Consider the following 24,506-nt stretch of genomic DNA (forward strand, 5'->3'; position numbering starts at 1 on the left):
ATGTTAAAATAAAGTAATTGATATTTTTAATATAACATCATAAACTCATATGCTCTGAAATGTTGTGGTAAAGTTTTTAATATTATAATAAAATAATCAAAAAATGGAAAAGAAAATGCGACTAATTAGAACTATCAGGGAGCCGCCATAAATATATCCCTAGAGCCCAAAACTGGGAGCGGTTAGCTGCTTTTACTTCAGTCCGCTGCTCCGCTGGTGTTGCCTTGTAGATTACTGAAGTTCCAAACCGAACTGGAACTGGGTTACAGCAGAGGACTCGAAGAAGAAGATGGTGAAGCTTACCGCCGATTTGATTTGGAAATGCCCTCATTTCTTCAATGCCATTAAAGAGCGTGAATTGGATCTTCGAGGTGCTTTATCTTCCATTTGTAACAGCAACCCTATCTTTTTCTCGCATTATCTAACCCTAGTTTTCCTCCATTACTCTCTCTAATCTTAGTTCTCTTTCCTTCTCATGCTTTTCCTTACCTGTTTGGTTTGCAGGCAATAAGATCGCTGTAATTGAAAACTTGGGCGCTACTGAGGTGCTTATTGTTTAAACTATCCTTTTATAATTTATGTTGATACATGAAACAGAAGTAGCAGTCAAGTAACTATAGCTTCCTCTGTTAGAATATTTTGCTTTTGCTTTTTTTTTTCCCCCAATTATTGTGGTTCTCCTGTGTGTCGATGGCTGCCCGACTCCCCGCAAGTGGCTAATGCCGCAAGTTTTGTTGGTTGCCATTCATGACAGGACTGCCATTTCATTCATCAGTGTGATATAACTATTTGCCGTGAACTGCGTACATATGTTGATGGGTTTTATCTTGCATCACGGTCTTCCTAGTTCCCATTGCACTCTTGTCTGGGGTGTTAACTTTTAAGTTATTCAAAATTCTGGGTCCTATTTTATGGGAGTTTGACAAATGAGGTAGGATAGAGTAAATAGGTTCACAATTGAACTTTAATCTGGAATTCATTGTAGTATAGAAAATGGAGAGTTCTAATCCTACCCTTGTCTAATTAATTGGATGAAAATATTTGCACTTATTAAAAGGGATGAGGAAACATTAGAAAAGTATGGTTGGATGGTTATAAACCCTTTCAAACCTCTGACTTTGGTGGCGTAATATTTAGGTGCTTAGAGGGGTTATAAGATTTTAACTGAAGGAGTAAATATTCTTATTTTACCCCCTTTAGGAGCCATCAGAATTTACCTTTACTCATTTTATCCAAAAGAAATAACTCTTAGCAACCTCTAACCTCTAAGATTGTTCATTAAGTTTTAATAAGCCAGTGCTTCCATAATCCTATTGTGTCTCTCATAGTAAAGTTTTTCTATTGAGATGGATGCTTTATATTTTAATTGCTATTGTAGTAATTCTGAAGTCATCTTTTGCTGGCTTGTTTGTAGGATCAATTTGATACAATTGATTTGTCTGACAACGAGATTGTCAAACTAGAAAACTTTCCTTATCTTAACCGTCTTGGTACTTTGATCATAAATAACAATCGAATTACTCGAATCAATCCCAATATTGGAGGTGAGTTCTTTCCTTACACTTGATTCAGAATCCTATAGATGTCATTCTCAAACTGAAGCCAATCATGGTGTTTTATGGTTCTTAATGCGTACATTCTTTTCTTTTTCAGAGTTTTTGCCAAAACTACACACATTAGTTCTTACGAACAACAGGCTTGTGAATTTGGTGGAGATTGATCCTCTTGTATCCCTGCCAAAGCTGCAATTCCTTAGTCTGTTGGATAATAATGTCACAAAGAAACCAAATTATCGACTTTATGTGATACACAAGCTAAAATCACTCCGAGTTCTGGATTTTAAGAAAGTGAAGGCCAAGGTTAGTTCAGTTGATATTATAATTTTTCTTTTCCTGTAGCTGTAATGTACATATCTCACTTGTAGACCTATTTTCACTTAGGCAAGACCAATTACAGTTTTAATTGAAGCTTAATGCTGAATTTCTTGTGCCGAATAAAAAAGTTTCAGCTCCTTGGAACTAAAATTTCAGTGCCCTATAAATTTACTGCTAATTTTTATTCTTTCTAGTAAATTTAGGAACTTATACCAAATTTCTTCAGCCAGTGGAACCAAAATTTGAGATTGTTTCCTACATAAATAATGACTATTTGTAGATGCAAATATAGCATTGTGCATTATTTTGGGTTTTGAAATGTGTCCTGAAAAGGGCCATATTCAATTGAAAATTCTGTTTCAAACTTGAATTACTGTATACAAAATCCAATATTTTGAAGACCATAACTTGGTGACGACAGTAGTTGTTTATGTTAGAAATTTTATGAGTCCTCGACCAGTTGATGAACAGTTGCATTTAGTCTTTTGTTGCAGTTAAATTAGGTAGTAGAGTTTCTTGTGTGCAGTATTTATGCAATTTAGAGAGAAACACAGATTTATGCAATTAAGTTAGGCAATTGAGCAGTTTCTTAATGATGTAAGAGTTAGATTTTTATATTAGTGGCTAGTTACCTTTAAAATTGCCCAAACATCACGGGGGACTTGGTCTTAGGTCTCTAACCACTACGAATAAAGCCTACATGGCAAATGGATTTGGAGATTCTGGAATGAGGGTGATAATTTGTGGAAAAGAATTGTTGACTGCAAGTGGAATATCAGTGGCGAATGTTTACGTTACAGAGGGGGCTCTAATACTTGATGGTAAAAGCCTGTGGAGAGGCATCTCTAGCATTAGCAACTTGGTCTTTGATTGCTCAACTTGGGCAGAGGAACCGATAAATGGTGCGATTTTTCCAAGGTTCAACATCAATTCCCTCTCATTTTTGCAATAGCCAAAGACAAGAATATGCTGGTTGAGAATGCTTTTGACATTGTAAATGGTGGCGGTTGGAACATCGGGGTTGCTAGGAGTTTGAAGGATTGGGAAAATCGACGAATTTGAAAGTTTATTAACCCTCTTATCAGCAATAAAGCCCATGGATAACAATGATAAGCTTCACTGGACAGTTGGTAATAATGGTAACTTCTCGGTCAAGACTGTCTATCATTATTTGGCCCATACAACAGAACAAGTAGACCGAATTTCCCAACAAAAATGATCTGTAACAGTGCTACCCCTCCTCGGGTTTCTTTTTTTCACATGGGAAGCAACCAAAGAAAGGATTCTTACCTTAGACAATCTCCTGAAAAGACGTATTATTCTGGCTAAATAGATGCTTTCTTTGCAAAGAAGATGATGTTGAGTCATGTAACCATTCCTTACTTCATTGTCCTTTCACTCATAATCTATGGTCCATGGTACTTGGGTTACTTGGCAGCAGCTGGAGTACTGCGGGCACTATACAAGGCGAATTAAAAGCTCGAGAATTTCTATGCAAACGAAACAAGAAATATCGGTTTGTTCCCCTTACAATATTTTGGATCCTATGGAAAGAAAGAAACAACCGTGCTTTTGAAGGCAAAGAGGATAATTTTGGAAACATTAAGGACAAATGGGTCCACTATAATTGAACGTCACCTTTGTAACCTAGATAATTTTAGTTTTATTGTAAATATGCTCTTAGATTTGTAAATCTTTTGTACATGGGCGACACTCCTTTGGTGCCTACACTCACTATATTACTTACTTTTTTATCTAAAAAAAAATTTGTGGCTAGTAACCTAGTATGTAGTGTGTAGTTTCTGAAGGTTTCTTTTTTCTATTGAATTCATAGACTGAAAATAACATGAAAGGAAAAAGAAAAAGAAAAGCAGAATTTTATCATCAAAGCTGGAGTTTCTTTTCTAAACTTTGAAATCCTAGTTTTCTTTCTAATGAATCCTTATTCACAGCCAAAATAGAAGAAAGGAAAAAGGGCTTCTAACGTTGTTACAAGGTCATGGTTTATATGGAGGATTTGACTGAACTTGTTGATATGTAAATAGATTTGTAAATGTTGTAAATGGACGGCACCCCTTGGTGCCTATATTAATACAATTTTACACCATAGTTTTTTTATAAAAAGCTTGTAAACTCCATTGTCTCTCTCTTAGACCATCTTGTACTAGACCAGTAACCTTATTCTTGACCTAGGACCCTAGCAAATTGGTATAGAGCGTAAGGATATCAGATGATGGGGATTTACGTTCATCTCAAAAGCAACTAGAATCGTTCTTATGTATGAATTAGGAAGACTGAGTCACTTCTCATGTGAGATAACATTCTTTTCGCAAAGCAAACAGAGGAACTTACTACGTATTTATTTGTCATTTGCCTGGATGGTTGTAAGATTAAGGAGGAGAAATTATGTTTGGGTGCCATGATTGGGAAGGTTTTGGACAAATGCTACCAACAAAAATGTTAGAAATGAGTATGTTACGAAAATTTTAAAAGTAGGTTTCTTCTCGTTTTGATGTTATATTGATCTTGTGCTTGGCTTAACTGCTATGGCATTTCTTCCACTACCAATCCATCAAGAAGAAAAAATTTCATTTCTTCTTTCCATTTAGAGGCTTATGCTCGATTATGATTTTTCAAACTTGAGAAGGGCCTACAAAACCTGTCTTAGAAAGAGTTTAAGTAGCACTGCAATCTTTGTTTTGGTATCCTATTTGAAGCAACAAGTAGGACAAATGGTTCAAACTTTATAAATTGGGATTGTTGAATAAAATTAGTTCCACTTTGAGTAGTTACTAGCCTGTGCAAGTACCCTCACTCAATATCAGCATCTTTCCCATCAAGTAGTTTGGTTTGCCTATGGGCGCCAACATTATAGAGGTTTCTTTGCAGATCTTATTGTGACTAAAATAGAAAGAATTTGGTACTTTTTAGAAGAGTTAGTGCACCTACTTTTTATAAATATCTCGCTTTCCAACAATCCAAATTCTTTCCGGTAGATTTGCAAAGAAACCTTTGGAATGTTGGCACCCATAGGCAAACCAAGCTACTTGATAGGAAAGGTGCTGATATTGAAATCCAGAATTTGAGCATACTCATCTTAACCAAAGGCCTTCATAGTTTCCTTCCATTGAAGTTTTGCTCCAGATTTCTTCAAAGTCCTCATCTTCTTTGTATGGTTCTTATAGCCACTCAAATCCAACCATCTCATTGCTTATCATAGTTAAAAAAGTTGTTATTCGATATATGAGTATTTTGCAATCATAAAAAAGCCCTACTTTGTTTTTGCTTCTCTCTCTCTCTCTTTCCGGCCCTCAGTTAGTAATAGTGTGTGAGTCTGTGGCCATTTTTCAGCGACGGCCCCATTGGCCAAAATGCCAGTGGGACTGAGACATTTCCTAGTGGCGGAAATTAAATCTTTCTACGTGGTAGGTGAAGAGAAAGGAATGAGAGTGTACGAGAATGGGAGGGGTTTTCGTAAATCTTTATTTTTTCGGAAGGAAGATCTGGACTGGTTGCTTCAGAGCCTTAGAGCATTCAGGTGGGAGAAAAGTAAAGGAGCATGGGAAAGATGTCGACGAAGCAGATGGAGGACGTTATGGATGGCTTTGGGCAGAAACAAGTGCGGTAAATTTCTGATGTTTTCGGAAGACAAGGAGGTGCCAAGAAGGAATATAAATAGAATCTTTCTTCCGGAGGGTGATAAGGTGGATGGCTGGTGGCAATTTATGGAAGCAGTCCATGTGGTGGCGGATTTCAAGTTGGTTCCACCGGAGTGGCTGAAAGGGAATGGAGGCAGGAAGAAACTGTCTGATGCATGTACTGGGGTTTCGGTAGAATGGGTACTAAAATGTCCGGATTGTACGACGGAGTGGGTAGTCTGGCTGGAAAGGAAGAGGGTGGCCTTCATGGAGGTGATGAGGAAGCAAGAGAAGACTGGTATTCGAGTAGGGCAAGCTGTGTTGTCGGGGCGAGCCGCACTGTTTCGGGTTGACCCATCTATTCGGCCCACATTTGAAAAAGATCACGTGAGAGGGAACGGGAGGGTAAACGTGAATGTTAGGAATCAAAATGGGCCGAGAAATGTTGAAAGGAATAAAATTTCATGGGTTGAAAAAGGAAAATGGGTGGATCAACCTGGGCCCAATCACAGGAAGCTAGTAGGTAAATTTTGGCGACCCAAAACGATTAAACTCGATACGTCCAAAATTAAAATAAAAGAAAAGAAAAAAGGAGCAAAACGAGATTTAGATGACAGAGTGTTAGTGTCGAAAATGGAGAGCAAGGCTAGGGTTCCAAAAAGTGAAGAGAGGGAAGCCTTGATGGGTGGATCGGGGGATGAGGAAGATGGCGAAGTTGATCTAGACGAAGGTACATATGTTGATTCTATTGTCTTGGAGGAGAGTTTTGAAACGGGAGAGTTGAGAGATGCGAAAGGGCTCGCACTATTGGACAAAGAGATCTATCAAGTTCTCTATTGAATGGTTCGTCTGTTAGCACGAAGGTCAGTTTTGTTAACGATGCAGATGATGTGCTGGATGTAATTCCCATTCAGTTTGAAAGCCCGTTATGTTTGGTCATGGAAGCGGAGGAGAAATTAAAGGAGCAGTATTCTGTGTGGGTCCAAAGAAACTTCATTAAGGTGAGTAAATTGTTTGACATGTCTTTTGATGGGCTTGAACATTGGGTGCTTATTTTGTTGGAGAAAATTGAAAATAGACATATTTTGGCAGAGGGGGAGAGAAAAAATGATAAAAAAGGAGGAAGAAAATAGGGAAAGGGGGAAGCAGAGGGTTGAAACGACTGGAGTGGTCACTTAAGGAGGAAGGAAAAAATGCAGGGGAGTTAGTCTATTAAGATTAACTTATGATAGGAAAAACAATATCATGGAATGTGAGGGGGGTGAACGACAAAAAAAAAGAGGAATTATAAAGGGGTGTTTGAGAAGATGGAAGCCGGGGGTAGTCTGTCTTCAAGAAACTAAAATGAACGAGATCAACAGTGGGATTATTAATAGCCTGTGGAGTGTCAAGAAGGTGGACTAGAAGTTTTTGCCTATGGTTGGGTCGGCAGGGGGAATTCTGATCATGTGGGATAAAGAAAAATTCAGCTGTAAAGGGGTTGAGGTATGCTGAGTTTCTCTATATGTGTTGCTAGAAAATTGTGGTAGTGGGGAAGATTGGGTTTTCTCAGGGATTTATTGCTGAGGGAATAGGGAGGAAGAAAAGAAGCTATGGGATGATTTAATGTGCTGTAAAAGAAGATGGGGGGAGAGATGGGTGGTTGGGGGGGGACTTTAACATGATTTTGCACTTGAGGGAAAGAACGGGGGCGAGTACGAGTCCCAAAGAGATTGAAGAGTTCAGAGATATGATCAATAAACTAAATTTGGTGGATTTGCCACTTGGAGGTGGGAAGTGGACGTGGTCTAACTCAAGGGAGACACCTTTTTGGTCAAGAATTGACTGTTTTTGAATATCTAACTGTTTGTTATTACAACTTGCAAGTTTAAGGCAGAAAGTTTTGAATAGGCCTACCTCGGACCACTTCCCAATATGCCTCATCCCGGATGGCATCATTTGGGGCCATATCCATTTAGGTTTGATAGTAAATGGTTGAAGGTGGAGGAGTTTAGGAACTTGGTTGGTAGGGTGTGGGGGTAGAATAGTTTGAGGGGTATGGCGAGTGTCATCTTAGTTGCAAAATTAAAAGTCTTGAAGGAGGAGATAAAAAAGTGGGCCAGCGAGGAAGAAGGGAAGAATTAAAGGAGAATTGGTGATAATTTCAAGGAGCTAATGGTTCTGGACAATAAAGATGCACTGTGGGGGGGGGGGGGGGTTTAGATGAAGTGGGTCGGGCTAGGAGGGAGGCAATTAAGGGTGACATTGCAACCATTATGAATATGGAGGCGATTTCATGGAGACAAAAAGCTAGAGAGAAGTGGTTGAAGGAAGGAGATGGGAATACAAAATATTTCCACAGTTTAGCTAACTTCAGAAGAAAAAATAATAATGTGGATGAACTTATCATGAATAGTGTGTCGGTGAAGGGAAATGAAGCTATGAGGGAGAGAGCTAAATCCTATTTCCAGAAGCTGTTTAGCGAGGAGGAGGATGTTAGACCCTAGTCTTGAGGGGTTAGATTTTAAGCAGTTAAGGGAAGAGAGCAGAATGAGGCTGGAGGTCCCTTTCACTGGAGAGGAAATCAGGGGCTGTCTTGAGGCGTGTAATGGGGAGAAAGCGCAGGTACCCAATGGTTTTAATTTAAAGTTTTATCAAGTTTTTTGGGAGGTGATCAAGAAGGAGGTGGCGGCTGTTTCCAATGATTTCCACAGAATGAGTTTTTTTGTTCAATCTATTAACACTTTTTCTTTGGTTATTATCCTTAAGGTTGTTGGGACTAAAAACATTAAAGATTTCAGATCTATTAGTCTTGTGGACAATATGTACAAGCTCTTATCTAAGGTGTTGGCAAGAACGATGTCAAAGGTGCTTGGGAAGATTATTGGGAAAAATTTGAATGCTTTTGTAAAGGGTAGACAAATCTTAAACTCAGTGATGATTGCTAGTGATATTGTTGATGAGTTAGTTGGACAGAAAAAAGAGAACATTATTTGTAAAATTGATATGGAGAAGGTCTACGACCATGTTAGTTGGGATTTTGTGAACTACATGATGGACAAATTGGGGTTTAGGGGCATATAGAGAAAATTGATAATGAATTGCATTTTTACCACATCTTTTGCTGTTTTGGTTAATGGAGGGCCACCAAAATTTTTTGAGGCGTCAAGAGGGTTTTGACAAGGTGACCCTTTATCGCCTTTACTATTTATTATGGTTATGAAAGTGTTTAGCAAAATGATGGTTAGGGCGGGGGAGTTGAGGTTATTGAATGGTCAAGGTGGGGAATGGGGTTTCAAGGGTGAAGGTGTCTCATTTATTTTTCGCGGATGATGCACTGATTTTCTGTGAGCCGCATATACATGCTTTGTTAAATTTGAGGTGTATTCTCCTCTGTTTTCAAGTGATACCCGGACTTAAGATTAATATGGGGAAGACTGAATTAATTAGCATTGGGGGTAGGGGAGATGTGGAGAGATTGACTACTATTTTGGGTTGTAAAGTTTCGTCTCTGTCGATTAATTACTTGGGATTACCACTTGGAATCAAGTATAAAGATGTCAAGACTTGGGATCCTATCGTGGAAATGTTTGATAAGGGGTTGGCGGGATGGAAGAGAAGCTATTTGTCTAGAGGAAGACTCACATTGATCAAAAGTACCATTGCTTATCTACCAATTTTCTACCTCTCCATCTTAACCATTCCGGCAAGCATTGCAACAAAACTTGAAAAGATCCAATGTAGGTTTCTTTGAGGTGATGAGGATGGGGATAGAAAATATCATCTTGTTAGATGGGAGGAGGTTGAGAAAAGTGTGGGGGAGGGAGGTTTGGGATTAAGATCTATTAAAGATATGAATAATGCTCTTCATGGGAAGTGGTTATGGAGATTTCTCACCGAGAAGGATAAGTTGTGGAGGAAGGTGGTTGTGGTGAGATGGGGGGATTGGGAGAAGGAGAGGGGCAGGGGGAGAGGTTCAAACTGCATGGTAAGAGTCTTTGGAGAAGAATGAAGGACGATAACAAGAAATTTATGAGCTGTGGGGTGGAAGGTGGGGAATGGAGAAGAAGTAAGCTTGTGGCATGATGAGTGGGTGGGTGATTTCAAATTAAAAGAGGGATTTCCTAGAATTTTTACGATTGCAAGTGATCAGGTGGTTAAGGTGGAGAAGTTTTCGGATTCTTGAGTGGTGATAAAACATGGAGTGTTAAGGTTCAGAGGAATCTGTATGATTGGGAGATTGATGAGCACAACAACCTTCTGCTCTGTTTAGACAAAACTAAGTTGATTGAAAAAAAGGATGTGAGACTTTGGAAGCTGGATATTAACAGGGGTTTTTCAGTTAAGTCTTTCTTCTACAGTTTTTGCAAAAGAGATGGTCATCCGAACATGACTGTACCTTTCAAGCTAATTTGGGAATCTAAAATGCCACCTAGAGTGACTTTTTTCACTTGGGAGGCGGCGAGAGAAAACATTTTGACTATTGACATGTTAAAGAGAAAAGGAAACATTATGGTGAATAGATGCTACTTTTGTAAAACTGATGAGGAATCTTGTTATCGTTTATTACTGGGCTGTCCAGAAATTAACAGCATTTGGACAATGGTTTTTGGGCTGTTGGGGTTGTTTTGGGTCAGGGCTGGAAATGTAAGTGGGGAACTTTGGGCTTGGGTGGGGTATTGTAAAAAAAAATGCACATTTTCCTTATCCCACTTACCATTTTTTGGGTTGTGTGGAAGGAAAGAAATGCGAGAACTTTTGAGGGCGTTGAAACTAATATTGTAAACATTAGGGATATATGGTTTCATACTTTTGGGTCTATCTTGTTAGGTCATGATGTACATGATTAGGAAGACATTGGATTAGTTATGGATTACTTAATAGATATGTAAATATTTTGTATACGGGTGATACCCCCTTGATACCTTTGTGAATGACATTTCTCACTTTTATTTAAAAAAAGTTTTATTCGATGCAATACATCTGCAACTTAGTTGCACGAACTAGGTTTGTGCTTATAACATAAGCTACTCTAAGAAGGATGCCTACCTTGTGTGCACTTTATTGGCATGCTTTTTGATTCTGAAAGTACTTCAAGGATTCGTGTTATGAGTAAATCACAATCTCCTTTGGACTTAGTGTTCGACAAATCTTCAAGGCATGGATTACAACATACAATTCTTGTTCACAAGTCAACCATTTCTGTCTAGTTTCATTAAGCTTTTCATTGTAGAAAGTGACTGATCTTCCTTCTTGACAAAGAGCTCCGCCAATACCAAGTCCACACATCTAACACTTGAGTTCAAATACTTTTTCAAAACTAGGAAAATCTAAAATTGGTGCAGTATAAATTTTTCTTTAAATGTCGATGATGTGATCCAAGCTTAGTTTTAAGGATGCAATTCCGCATCAGGGAGGAATCCCGCGTAAATCAGGATTCCTGCAGGTTCCGTTCCAAACAAGCAAGCAGTTCCAGATTCCTTTTGTTTCCTAAACTGGATCATCTCAAAGAGGAAAATATCTACATCCCTAACCACTTCCGTAATTGGGGTTATTATAAAGAATGGGCCAAGTTTGTCCAAGGAAGACTTAAGGCCTAAGAGACACTTCATGTGCTTGGGATCTTAAGGTGAAGAGGAAGGCCAGCTTTTGGTCCAACCCGAGAGAGATCAAGGCCTCACGGCTAAGGAGGGCCATGGCCCAAGAAAAGGACCAAGCAAGGCCGTTTGGTCTTGGAGAGTGGCGGACAGCTTGTGTCGCGCATGTCAACCTTCTTGTTCAAATGTGCAGGCGGCCATGTGTGCGGGAAGGAGGCCTCGCACCTGCAGGACCTTTTCTCGCGTGAGCAAGCACGAGGAGCGTGCAGAAAGAACTCTACCACATGTTGAGCAGCACGCATGTGCAGAAGCAGCAAACCCCGCACGCACAGGAAATTGTGCATGGGAGCCGTGCTTAGTAGGTGTGCACACACTAGACTGCGTGCGGGTGAGGTGTGCAGCTCACACATGCGGGCAGCTCACACATGTGGGATTCTAGCCCGTGCGGGTGAGGTGTGCAGCTGAGGAATTCCAACCTGTGAGGAGTCTTCTTCTTCCTATTTTCCCCATGTATTTTTGATGCTGATTTTTCCAAGGAGGACTTATTATTTAGTATTTTATTAATTTTGAATATTATTTTAATATTAGATTTTATCCTTAGTAATATTTTAATATTATTTTGGGTTTAGGATTTAGATAAGTTTAGATCTTGGATAGAATTTCAATTAAGTTTAAGTATTTGTAATTGTTTAGAATTATTCCAATGAAAACCTATATAAAGCTCTCACTTTATACTGTAATTCATAAAATTTAGTTGAGTGATAAATAAAATTTCAGCTTTTGCTGTTGAAGTTAGTTTTGCTAATTTTTGAGTATTCTTCAAGGGGAGGTTGCGTCAACCATCTTGTTGGGTCGAAGAATCTTGAATCATCTTATCGGGTAACCTGGGATGCCTTTTTAATTCTTTTTTATTTTTTCAATTATTTTGATAGCATTCACTTTATTGAGTGTGATTCAACTAGGGAGGGTTTGATCTAGATAATTGAGTTTCTGCATGCTAAGTATAATGGGTTCATGATAAAGGTGTTTTTGATCATCGAGCTCCCCGCATTACTCAATGAAACTTCTCTTAGCATTCTCTGTCTTTTCAAACTTCTCTTTCTTCAAACAATTCGTTATAGGTGCAACAATGCTACTGAATCCATGAAAATTTAGTACTCTATGACAGTTTTAGGAGTGGGCTGCTCTTTGCTTCATGAACCGTTTCTCATTGACATGAATTCTTTTAGCGCTAACAACAAACCCTAGAACGACTAGTTTGTTGATCATAAAATTGCATTTCTTCAAGTACAACTTGCTCATTTGCAAAGCTAGGAGCACTTTTCATAAATGTTGCCATATTATCGGTCCTCTTCAGTGTGACTATAAATCAATATATCATCAAAATATATGACTGCAAACTGACCAATAAATGGTTTGGTGCTTGAATCAAAAGTCACATGAAAGTGCTAGGGGCATCTATAAGCTAAATGGCATTACTGGCCACTCATATAATCCCTCCTTAGTTTGGAGAGTTGTCTTCGATTCATAATTACGCCTTATACGAATTTGATGGTACCCGCTTCATAAATCTAATTTGGTGGATATCGCTGAACGCTCAAGCTGGTCCAGCATGTTGTGCAAATGAGGAAATGGAAATCAGTATTTGATAACAATCCAATTAATAACTCAACAATCGACACACACGTGCTGACTTTCATCCTTCTTAGGTGGCAGGGACAATGTAAGGACTCATGCTTTGCTTAATGCATTCCTTTTCGTAGCTCCTCAAGCTTTGTTTTATTATATCATTTTCCTTTGCGTTCATCGGTTGCATGGCAAATTTAGCAAGCTTCCTGCAGGTACTAAATTGGCAAGTTGTCTAGTATTATCTCTTCAAACTTTTCTGACAAGCGTTGAACTCTGGCTGAAATCTCAACCTCTAGTGTCTCTTCACCCTTTACTATGAGCATGGTCCTTCATTGGCATCATCATCATTTTTTTCCATCTATGTTGATGTGCAAGATCATGATGATCGATGGGCTAGTTGTTTTAGTAGTAGTTACTACCTAGCTGTGCTCTAAGGGAAATAAAGAAAACCCTTAGTAGGTATCACAAATGATGAAATGACTAAAAACATTGATTTCTTTGATATTTATTGACTCCCTAGAGTTGAAAGCAACTTACTCCTGATGTAGAAAGGAAAAAAGGTAGTTGCTAATCCTAATACAATTAGGAAAAGTTAAAAAGAGTTCTTGGAACTGAAAAGGGCAAGTAAAAGAGAATTAATAAAGGAAAATTTAAGCTTGTTTTCTCCTACTAAATTTTGGAAAATCTTCTTGCTTCCTGTCCAAATTTTATTTTCCTATTTTTCTTTCTGGAATTCTGAGTTGTTTGTCAGGTATACTGTTTTGCATTATAGTGCCACTATTTCTCCCCAAACCTATTGTCTTCATGATGTAAAGAAAAAAGGATTGTAGTTATTGATCATTTTTTTTTGAAATAAAAGAAGAGAAGATGTATTAATGTGAGCTGCTAAGAGAGTACCACCCATTTACAAAAAAATTACATGTCAATTAGTATATCTACAATAGAACCAAGATCTTCAAAACATTTTAGATTATGCTTTAAAATAGTAGGGCCAAAATAATGAAACTATTTATTTTTTATGCTATTAAAATCTTGTTCAAGTCCCTCAAAAGTTCTGTTGTTTCTCTCATTCTCAATAACTCAGAAAATGTTAAAAGGGATTAATCTAAATGCTTTGTTACTACTCAGACCTTCCATGCCAGAAGTTCGGAATAAATAGAATCTATCATTACCCAAGAGATCCCCAGAAGTCCGAGTATCATGCTCCAGAGTTTGTGAGATGTTTTACATTTCAAAAGTAGATGATTACATGATTCAAGAGATCTCTTACATAAGAAACACTTGTTGACAGTGGTATGCCCTATTTTCATCAAATTGTCAATTGTCAAGAGTTTTCCTTTTGCAGCTTCCCAAGCAAAAAGAGCAATTCTTGGAGGGGCACCTAATTTTCAAATGATTTTTGAGAGGAAATGATATTTTTCGTTAGAGTTATGATCGAATAGAAAAGAGTAAAGAGAACTACCACTGAAGAGACCATTCTTTTTTAATTTTCAATGCAGTTTATCGCTTTGATTTTGTAGCTGTGTGTTTGCCAATAAGTGAAGTAAGGATTGATAATTTTTTAGTTCTCAATCTTAAAAGTTCCTCATCACTGGTACACTCCAAGAGACAGGAATGACTGAATCAGCAATATCATTTACCGTGACACCTTTGTTTTTAGCAATCCCATAGATAAGAGGATATTTATTTTCTAATTTTTCCGAACTGCACCAAAAATCTTTACAGAAACGGACATTGAACCCCTTACCTATATTCCATTTTGAGGACTGAAATATCGCATTATTTAGTGTGATGATGTTCTTCCATAAACTGTAACTATAGTTGCTGTTTTTAATATAAGAGAGATTTTGTAGATTACCATTATACTATTTTGAGTCTATCACCATTTTTCAGAGTCTGTCATTTTTATTCTAATATCTCTAAATCCTTTACCAAGAAGTATTTTGTTTAGTTTGACTATTGATCTTAGTCCCAAGCTCCCTTCTTTTAAGGGTTTTTTGATCTCCAACCAATTCACTAAATGGTATTTCTTGCAATTTTCACTATTACTCTAAAGAAAGTTACATTGGATTTGCTCTAGTTTTTTTGCCACCTTATTTGGTTCGTTAAACACCGATAAAAAATAAATCGGAAAATTGGAGAGTGTGCTTTTAATCAAAGTCAATCTACCTTCTTTTAATAGAAATTTTTTCTTCCAGATAGATAATCTGTTATTGAACAAATCGATCATAGATTCCCAGCAATTACTGTCGAGAGGAACACCAAGGTAAGTGATAGGTAACTGTGTTTGCTTGCAGTCTAAAACCACACTGAAATCTTCATTTCTGGAGCTGTTTTCCTATAAAACCATCTCAGATTTTTGGAGATTTATATTTAAACTGAAGACAACAGTAATCCCTTTAATCAAGTTCAATGATTTTTCTTTCTCAATAAGTTGATTCAGTGCCGCCGTCACAATAATGAATAAGATTGGAGAAAGGGGATCCTTTTGCCGGAGGCCTCTAGAGGCATTGAAAAAAGTGGAGGGCCCGCCGTTGACGATCACAACAAAACTAGTAGTGAAAACACATGTTTTTATCCAGCTTTTCCATTTGGATCCAAAACCAAGTCTTAAAAGTATATAATCCAGGAAATTCCAGTTAACGTGATCAAATGCCTTTTCCATGTCAAGTTTACACAGAATTCTTTTCTTGTTGTATCTAATGGCTTTGTCAAAAAGATTGTCAACTTTGACAATCTTTTTGCTAGTACTTTGGATAACAATTTGTAAATACACCTAATGAGACTTATAGGACGAAAATCATTGTAATTCTTTGGCTAACATCTTCTGGGGATCATGATAAGAAAAGTGGAGTTGAGTGATTTTATAAAGGTGTTGTGGCTGTGGAAATCATTGAATAACTCTAATATGTCACATTTGATGATATTTCAAAAAGATTGAAGGAACTTGATGTTGAAACCATCCGGACCTGGGGCTTTGTACGCATCACATTCCTTAAGGTAGCCCAAGATTTCCTCTTCAGTGAATTTTTCTTCAAGCTGATCTCTTTCACTTTCACTTAAACTGTTGACTGAAAGATTGTCAAGATTGGGTTTGTAGTTATATTCTTCACTAAACAATTTCTGAAAGTGTTCTTTTGCCCCTTCTCTCCAAGCTTCATTACCTTTGATGCATCTAACTCTTCACTGATGCCTTTTCAAAATCAAGTTTGCACAATTAACGAGTTCCCTTCTTAAGAGCGGCGTCATCATTTCGTTGGCTACTAGGGAACTGATTCAACTTTCTTGCCAAGATTTCAGCAATGAGCTTGTAGATGCAATCCACTAAGTTAATAGGCTTAAGTCTCCAAAAATTTCTACCCCTTCACCTTAGGAATACTCCTCAAGGAAGCAGCATTTATACTGATAGTTAAACGTTCCAGATTGCTAATACATCATGTGACTCGCCTTTAACAGTGTTGTAGCTATGCAGGAGGAAGGCTATGGAGAAGCCACCTGGATCTGGGGCTTTCTCCCTGCTGCGAGAGCGAAGTGCCTTAAGGATCTCCTCCCTCGAAGAGCTCTCGACCATTTCTCTATCGTTAACAGCTAAGCATAAGAAACTTAGACCGTCCAACTTTGTTCTCCAAGGTTCATTTTCAATTTACAAAGTGCAGAAAAAAATATTGGCGATATTTGTTGTTCACAGTTTTTCTTTGGTGTTTGTGGCAATGGACTATCTTTGCTGGTTCATGGATGCTATGGCTTGTGCAAAATCAGGAAATTTTTGATGACTGATGTACGTCTTTCTATGTGCTATGAGGGAGAGTGGCTTTCTTGCCATCCTTATGGGTCAAGGCGGATGGAAATTTTCGGACCTAGCTGTTTTTGGTCTCCATTGGAATTGGGAGGTTATCATTTTCGCCCTTAAGTTCTCACATTTTTCATGTACTTTTATCTCTTTACAATTTTTTTGCAAACTATAGACTGTAATATCTGGAGGATCTTTCCTTCGTTTCATTTTATTTTCTCCTTTTATCTTAAGAAATCCTTTTCTTTTATTCAAAGAACAAATTTCTCTTCGGCCCACCACCTCTTTAGGATGAAACTAGAAGGGAAGTTAAAGTTCACCATTATGTGAAAAAGCTTTTTATTCTTGCTTCCGTCCTTGATCCAATAACACAAGGGCATTGTTTCCTAGAAATCTCCTTCATTGACAAGATATTGGCAACCTCAAGCTTAGCATAACACCTATTTTTCTCTTCATTGGTCAACCTCTTCTTGTTTATCAATGACATTGATGGCTTCCATCAAGCAATCTTTATGGACCACATACTACCAAAGACCTCTTAACTCCACTCCTTGATTCTTGCTTCACACGGGTAAGTCTACGTTGCTTTGGAACTAGTATACCCAAATGGGGCCTTCTCATTCCAACAAGAATTCACCAAATCTAGAAACCCATTCATCTTCAACCACACACTCCCAGAATAGGAGAGAGGGCTCCAAGATAGGTCATTTAGGTTAGAGCAAATGGGAAATGATTAGATGTAGGTCTAGGGAGACATACCTAAGAAAAACCTAGTCAAGCTTCCTATATCTAGAGAAAGCAAGAATCTACTAATTCTAGCAAAAATGTCATCCCTTCTAGTGAAATTGGAAGAGATTGAGTGATGGGGCAAAATTAATCTCAAAATGATTTACCGCCTCAAAATTAGTCTCACTAAATCTAAACTAGTGAAATTGGATGATAGGCAAATAAGTCGAGATTCTAATGTGTTGGGATGCAAGGTAGTGAAGCTTTTGATTAAGTATTTGGGAATACCTTTAGGTGCAAAACATAAAAAATGTAAGGGTGTAAGACCTGACTGTGGCTAGATTCGGGAGGAGATTAATGGGGTGAAAGAGAAACCTCTTATCCAAAGGTGAGAGCACCTCACTCTTATAAGAAGTACATTATCCAGTCTTTCAGTGTATCATATGTCTTTGCTAACAATTCTGATAAGTGTCGAAAGGAAATTGGAAGCAATTCAATGCAGATTCTTATGAGACGACTTTGAGGAGAAAAGGAGGTACCATTTGGTGGCGTGGTATGCATTGAAAGACCCTTCAACCAAGGCAGTTTGCAGTTGAGATTGGTAGTTGAAATGAAGTAGGTGTTATGGGGTAAGTGGATTTGGAGGTTCATGAAAGAGAATGAGATTGTCTGGTGGAGGGTTATTGTGGTAGAGCATGGCACAATGGAAAGGGAGATTGTCTGGTGGAGGGTTATTGTGGTAGAGCATGGTACAATGGAAAGGGGCTGGTATCCTAGAGGGGTAAATATCCTAGAGGGGTAAGTGGATTTGGAGGTTCATGAAAGAGAATGAGATTGTCTGGTGGAGGGTTATTGTGGTAAAGCATGGCACAATGGAAAGGGGCTGGTATCCTAGAGGGGTAAATAGACCGCATGAGACATGGGTATGAAAAAAGATATGTATGGGAAAAGATAATTTCAAGAAATGTATCAAGTGGAGAGTTGACAATGGGTAGAGAACCAGTTTTTGGATGGATCCTTGGCTTGAAGAGGAAGTGTGTAAAGATAGATTCCCGCAGATCTTTGCAATTGTATGTCACAAATATATATCAGTTAAGGAGTCATTTAGGATGGTTGGGGATGGTAGGGGGTGGCACGTTGAGGTTTTGAGGAATCTTAATGATTGAGAAATAAATGATTATGAATCTCTGTTGAGTGCACAGTCTTCTGTATCCTTGAATTAGGGTGATGAGCAACTGGTTTGGACCATTAACTAAAATGAGACCTTTTCGGTTGGATCATTTTATAAATACTTGATTAAGAATGAATTAGTGGAGAACAAGTTTCTGTTTATGCAAATATGGACAGTGAATGCTCCCCCAAGAATCACTTTTTTCGCTTGGGAAGCTGGACGAAAATGTATTTTGACCATCGATGAGTTGATGAGAAGGGGGAAAATTTTGAACAAGTGCTACCTTCGTAAAAGGGCGGAAGAGACTTGCGATCATATTTTACTATAATGTTCCCCAGCGTGTAAACTATGATGCATGGCGTATGGGATGTTGGCATCAGTTGGGTTATGGCGGATAATGTTAGGGAGGATTTATGTGCTTGGAAGGGTGTTAGTGGTATTAAAAAAATTTATGACTTATTGGATAAGGAGGAATAAAAGAGCTTTCGAAAGGATGAAAGAGGATGTTAATAAGATTAGAGCTAGATGGTATCAGACCTTGGGCTTAATGGCTACTGGTGATTCTTTGTATTCCATAGAGAATTTAAGTAACCTTATTGATTGTGTAATTGACACATAAATATCTTTTGTGCATGGGTTGATACCCGCTTATTATACTTTTTATTTAAAAAAAATATTATCCCTTCTAGTGCTGGAGAGAGTGTTGTTGCGACACTTCAATTGGGATTCTTAAGGTTGAGATCATGCACAATCTCAAAGAATTTCTGAGAAGTGAGAACCCATAGTAGAGGCAAGGGCACTAGCTCACATGTTGGACGGAGACCTTGTTGAAATTACCACCAACTGTCCACAATCCAATTTGATAAGAATAAATTCACCCAATATCAATTATTTTCTGTTTTTTTTTTTGAAATGAAAAAATCACTAATATCAATTATGATCAGGCCCCTAACCCCTAACATAGACACCAATAAAGATCCATATGAAGTTTGGGCCCGCCCTTAACAAGGAATTCAGAAGAGATAGTGACCACCTGATTGATGCTTCTCATAGAGTACAATTTGGTATCTTTCCACATAACAGTAATACCATCTTCATTGTGGGAAGATGAAGCTGTTTTACATCATGTACGGACTGAAGGTTACTCACTAGAAAATTAGACATCTCCGCAACTTCAGTCCCCTGAAGACACACTCGGTCTTTGCTCTTCACTTACTCAAAGCTCTTTTAGTAATAGCTCTCTTCCTAACACTCCTCATGTTCCAAGAAATTCATCCCTTCTACTTTAAGACATAGTAGGGATAGGTCAATTCTTTCGATTACGAATGGAGATTTGTTTTAATATAGTTTTGATATAGTACAATTGTTAACCAGCATCTATTATCCATACCTTTTTTTGGGGGGAGAGAACGGATGGAAACCATTTCTTCTTGTTGCCCTAATCAAGATTCATCTTTTGATGGGTTGGCCCAAAGAAAATTGATATAGTACACTGGTAATCTGCATCTATCGTCCATACCTCTGCGATGGGAGGAGAGGAGTTCTAAACCTTACTCCTATACAGCTTAGATTCCACGATATCCATCTATTACTTCTATCTGTGGATTACTGCCTTTTATACAGAAGGATACTGTACTTTTGACCAACTAGAAGAGGAGTTAATGATCCTAATCACTCCTCTGTACTCAAGTAGTCAGATCCCCTGAAGAGAAGGTTTAGTGAAGTATGTAAGAGGGTGTGCCCTTGTTTAGCTCCTCGTCAGATTCAGATCTACTTAGGAAAGCTATTTATTTGGAAAAAAACTGACTAATCCTGAAGAATTGCTAAGTTGATTTCTGCCAACCCTTGCCTCTTGGCCTCCCTTGTTCCCTTTCTCATAGTCAACTGAGCATTTTAATCTTTTAAGTTATCTATTCCCACTCTTCTGTTTCTGCTTACCTCCTCTTTGTCTTACTAGTGCTTCAGTCAACACAGATATGATCCTCTAGCTTTTGGAACAACTCATAAATCTAGTTTTCTAACCCCTTGGAGCTAACACCCAGATCATTGCTCACCCTTCTCACACAATTTAAAATCCATTCCAATTCAAAAACTAGGGATTTTAATGCAAGAACCTCTCCTGAAACTCCATTCCAAAAATTTGGCTCTAGGGATTCACTCCTTTTCTTACTGCCAAGCAGCTTAGAACCCATAGGAAGAGGAAGAATACTATAAGAGAGTCATTAGATGGAGAAGGGGGAGGAGAAATACCTCACATTGTTTGGGCTCCAAGAGATTCAGTTCAGAACAGATTCCATGGGGCAGCAATAACTCACTCCCTAAGCCAAAGCTGCCGGATTCACCTAGTTCAAAACAACTTTTGGCTTTCATCTGTGGAGGATGCCAGAGGAAGGAGAATTTGTCCTGTCCATGAGCATCTTGAAAATAATTTCCTTGGGCTTTGGAATTAAGATGTCTTGTCATTTCTCGGTTGTGTTTAGGTTGTGTTTAGTTTTATTTATAGAGTTAAATTTGGCAGTACAGTTTCTTTTGTTTACTATTTTATGCGATTTAGGGGCAATACAGTTTTCATGTGGTAAGTTTGGTGGTTTCTTGATTGACTTGTAATTAACTTTTGTACTTGGGTGATACCTACTTGGTATCTATGTACATAATAATACTTTTCTTTTCTTTAAAAAAAATTATGTGGGAGAACTAGTCTTTTATGTTAGTGGGTGATTAACCATTATGTAGTGGGTAGTTTCTCAAGTTTATATATTCCTACTATTATTTATAGACTGAATATAATGAACAAAGGAAAAACTTTAACCACCAAAGATGAGTTCTTTCCTGAACTGGGAGATCCTAAGGTTCTCTTCCAATAGTTCCTTATTCACTGTTACAATAGGGAAGAAAGGTGGAAAAGCTTCTAAACCCTAATCATCTCCTGGAATATCCTGTCTCCATGCCAATAACCCGATATTTGACCTGGGGAGGTAACAGAAAATTGTCTGCGGAATACTTGTCTACTTGGGCCCGTCAATCACTGAAAGAGAAAATGCTTGTAGGCCAGAAGAACCAAGCTCAGCCAAAACCTTATCATGTTGGTTTTGGCTCATGAGAAACATCCATCAGTCAATTTTGCTTGGAGTCTGACTCAGGCTGTATAATCTTGTTTGAAATTCTCGGAGCGATAGCTCGACGCAGTCTCACGTGCAGGCTCATATGTGATGATTCTTTAAGCAAATTAAGAATTGTGTTTGACGTGATATCAAATAAAACCCCTAATTTCCTCTAGGAGGTGAGGATCTCATTCAATTTATTAGACAAATATGAACTACCAATTGATCAATAATTATAAACCAAAAATTAATTAATAGAAGATCTTTTAGAAAAGTAAAAACCCAGATGAGACCGGAGAGGGTAGTCTGCTTAACTTTCATATACTCAACATGCCAGGCCTTGAACTTATCATTAATCATTGATGGAACTAGTAGCATCACTATTAGAGTTGTACTGATCCCCCTTATACTGGCTGGGGAAACTGGCAATAATGGGATGTTAACTTTGTTTAATCACCATTCTTAAAATCCCACCCTGATGTTGCCAAGGAAATTTTTTTGTTTGGCTTTTGCATTCTGTTGAGAGAATAAGAGATGAGTGCCAAATTGTTTGGTTCCTTGCATTTGGGGTGGGGGTGGAGATTTTCTTGTTTTTAGATTTGCCTGATAGAGGAATTAGATATGAATAACTTGCCTGTTTCTATATTTTCATTTAGTATTTCTATTTTATGGAGGATAAGGACAAGGGTGGGCAAATGGTAGGCAAAGGAATTTGTTATAGAAAGTTGTAGAACAATTTTTTTGCTGAAGATACAGAGGATGATAGATTAAGTCAGGTTGTTGAGCTAGGCATCTAGTTGTATAAGCTTCTATACATTTGAACTTTACTAGTCAAGTAAATGAGCATGTCTTGGAATTCAGGTCCGGCTCAGATTTGTTGTTTTGAGAGCTTAGGCCACTATCGTGCTCACTTTTCTTTTTGGAAAAGTAAACGCTGTGATGCTAGCTGTTCGGCCAGCTTTGAGTACTTGCTTTGCCTTATGCAACTAAACCAGACTTACTACTACATGCTTGATCTTTGTTGTCTTTGTAGCTTGAGTGGAAGTTTTACTTAGCTTTCTAAAGAAAATGCTGGGATTTGAGTAGATACCTTTTTTAATTGGTTGGCGCTCGTTTTTTATGCCTCTATGATTTGTTCTTAAAACTAAATGCTAAACATTCTTGATTTATATTATCTTAAATTCCTTGTGAGTAAATTGCATGCATTTTTTCATCATGTGCTTTGGATGATAGGAGAGAGCAGAGGCTAGAAACCTGTTCACATCTAAAGAAGCTGAGGAGGAGGCTAAGAAGCTACCGGTAAAGATATTGACAACAACTGAGGCTCCAAATGTTGCAGAAGTATCAGAGCAGCAGCAGACTCCAAAAATGGTTGCCCCCACACCGGAGCAAATTATAGCTATAAAGGTATTCAGTTAACCAATGAATTGTACCAAATATTTGCAGTAATTAGAACATGATCATTTGGTCGCAGGGTTATTGGGCATATCTTTGTGGCATAATTCGTGCATTCTATATTAAAAAAAATGATTTGATGCACATCAGTTTATCAATAAGCAGATATGTTAAACTCTAGTTATGAATAAGATTCTAGGGATGTTGAAGAAAAAGGTTAGTGGAAACTTTTAGTTGGTGAAGGTCGAACTAATCTTTAGTTCTGATGCTGCTGGAGGTAAGAATGTAAACCTAAGCATTTCATATTTAACTACAAGAGTGGATTTTGGAAGCCAAAAGCTTCTTGTGAGGTTCAGTCGCTGGTAGGTTATCTTATTGCACGACTATGGTCTTTGGCTTTTAGTTTTCTGGGTTTGAACTAGGTTATAGAGGATATTGTGAATTTTTTTGAAAAAAATGAGGGTACTGTAAAAGAAAGGCTGTGCATGCCTCTCCATTCAGAGTGATAAGTAGACAACTAGGTTTATCTCTTTGATTACCTTTTGGGTTATTTGGAAAGAGAAAAATAGGAGAGCTTTTGAGGGTGTGGATGCTATTTTGATAGATTTAAAGACGTCTGGTTCCAGATGTTGAATTTTTTGATTAAAAGTCAACCCCTTTATTCTGTTGAGGATTTAGGGGATCTTATTGATAGTTTGCTAGACTTACAAATTTTATGTACGGGTTGCATTTTCTTGGTGCACTGTGAATAATATATTTTGTCCTTTTAAAAAAAATAGTACAATCTCTTATAATTCCAGTCTCTAGACTTTGAAATCTTGAAATATACTAGTTGTATAAATTTCTTTAAGGTAAAGAACTTGTCAGTTTTTCTGCTTACAGCAATGACAAGGTGGATATAGGATGGAGACGCCCTGCCTCCATTCAATCAGTTTTTCTTCTGAGAGGACCCTTGGATTGACAATGCCTCTTTAGCATCCCATTTTCCCAGACTTACATGTTATCCAGAAATAATAATTCCCCTATATCCTTTTTTTTTTTTTGGTTCAGTCTAATGATTTCTATTCTTGGAACCTTTCTTTTCTTTTTCCCCTGAAATGTCAATGACGGGGAAGTTGTTGATATGACCAATATTATGTAGCCTTTCTTTTTCTTTTTTTTGAAAACCATCCAGAATGTAGAATTTAGTCCTTGGAATCCTTAGATTTATATTCATGCAAGTCTTACTTAGACTGCCTGATCGACCATCCTGCTACCCAGAATATTATCCTTAATAAGTCCTTATGGAAAGCTCTGACTCCTTATAAGGTAAAAGGTTTTGTTTGGAGTGTGGTTTTGGGTAGGCTTAATACATAATGATATGCTTTAACCTTGTTGACTGAATCGTGCCTTGTTGCTGGGTATGTCTGATGTGTTACAGAGATGCGGAGACTCATGACTATCTCTTCCTGCACTATGAATTGGGCTGGAAAATTTTGTACCATGTTTTTGATATATTTGGTTTTTCCTAAGTTTCTCTTAAGAATATTAAGGGTTATCTTTCTTCCGTACTGATGGTCTGGGGATGAAGAGGGAGATGGAAGTTTCTTTGATGCAGGCTTTCTCT

The 24,506-nt window shown here is 37.9% G+C and overlaps 1 protein-coding gene across 1 annotated transcript in view; it reads left to right on the top strand.

The window, feature by feature from the left end:
• The first annotated feature begins 155 nt into the window (after positions 1 to 155).
• The window catches only part of U2A' (U2 small nuclear ribonucleoprotein A), a 30,143-nt gene continuing 5,792 nt past the window's right edge, over positions 156 to 24,506 (top strand). The window contains exons 1-5 of the mRNA XM_088213552.1: positions 156 to 371; positions 505 to 545; positions 1,415 to 1,544; positions 1,654 to 1,859; positions 22,739 to 22,912. Coding sequence (XP_088069678.1) covers positions 290 to 371; positions 505 to 545; positions 1,415 to 1,544; positions 1,654 to 1,859; positions 22,739 to 22,912 — 633 coding nt within the window. The 5' untranslated portion in view covers positions 156 to 289. The remainder of the gene's footprint in view (positions 372 to 504; positions 546 to 1,414; positions 1,545 to 1,653; positions 1,860 to 22,738; positions 22,913 to 24,506) is intronic.

The sequence above is a fragment of the Carica papaya genome, chromosome 2 (assembly GCF_054855325.1).
Source record: "Carica papaya isolate Zhongbai chromosome 2, ASM5485532v1, whole genome shotgun sequence".
NCBI lineage: Eukaryota > Viridiplantae > Streptophyta > Magnoliopsida > Brassicales > Caricaceae > Carica > Carica papaya.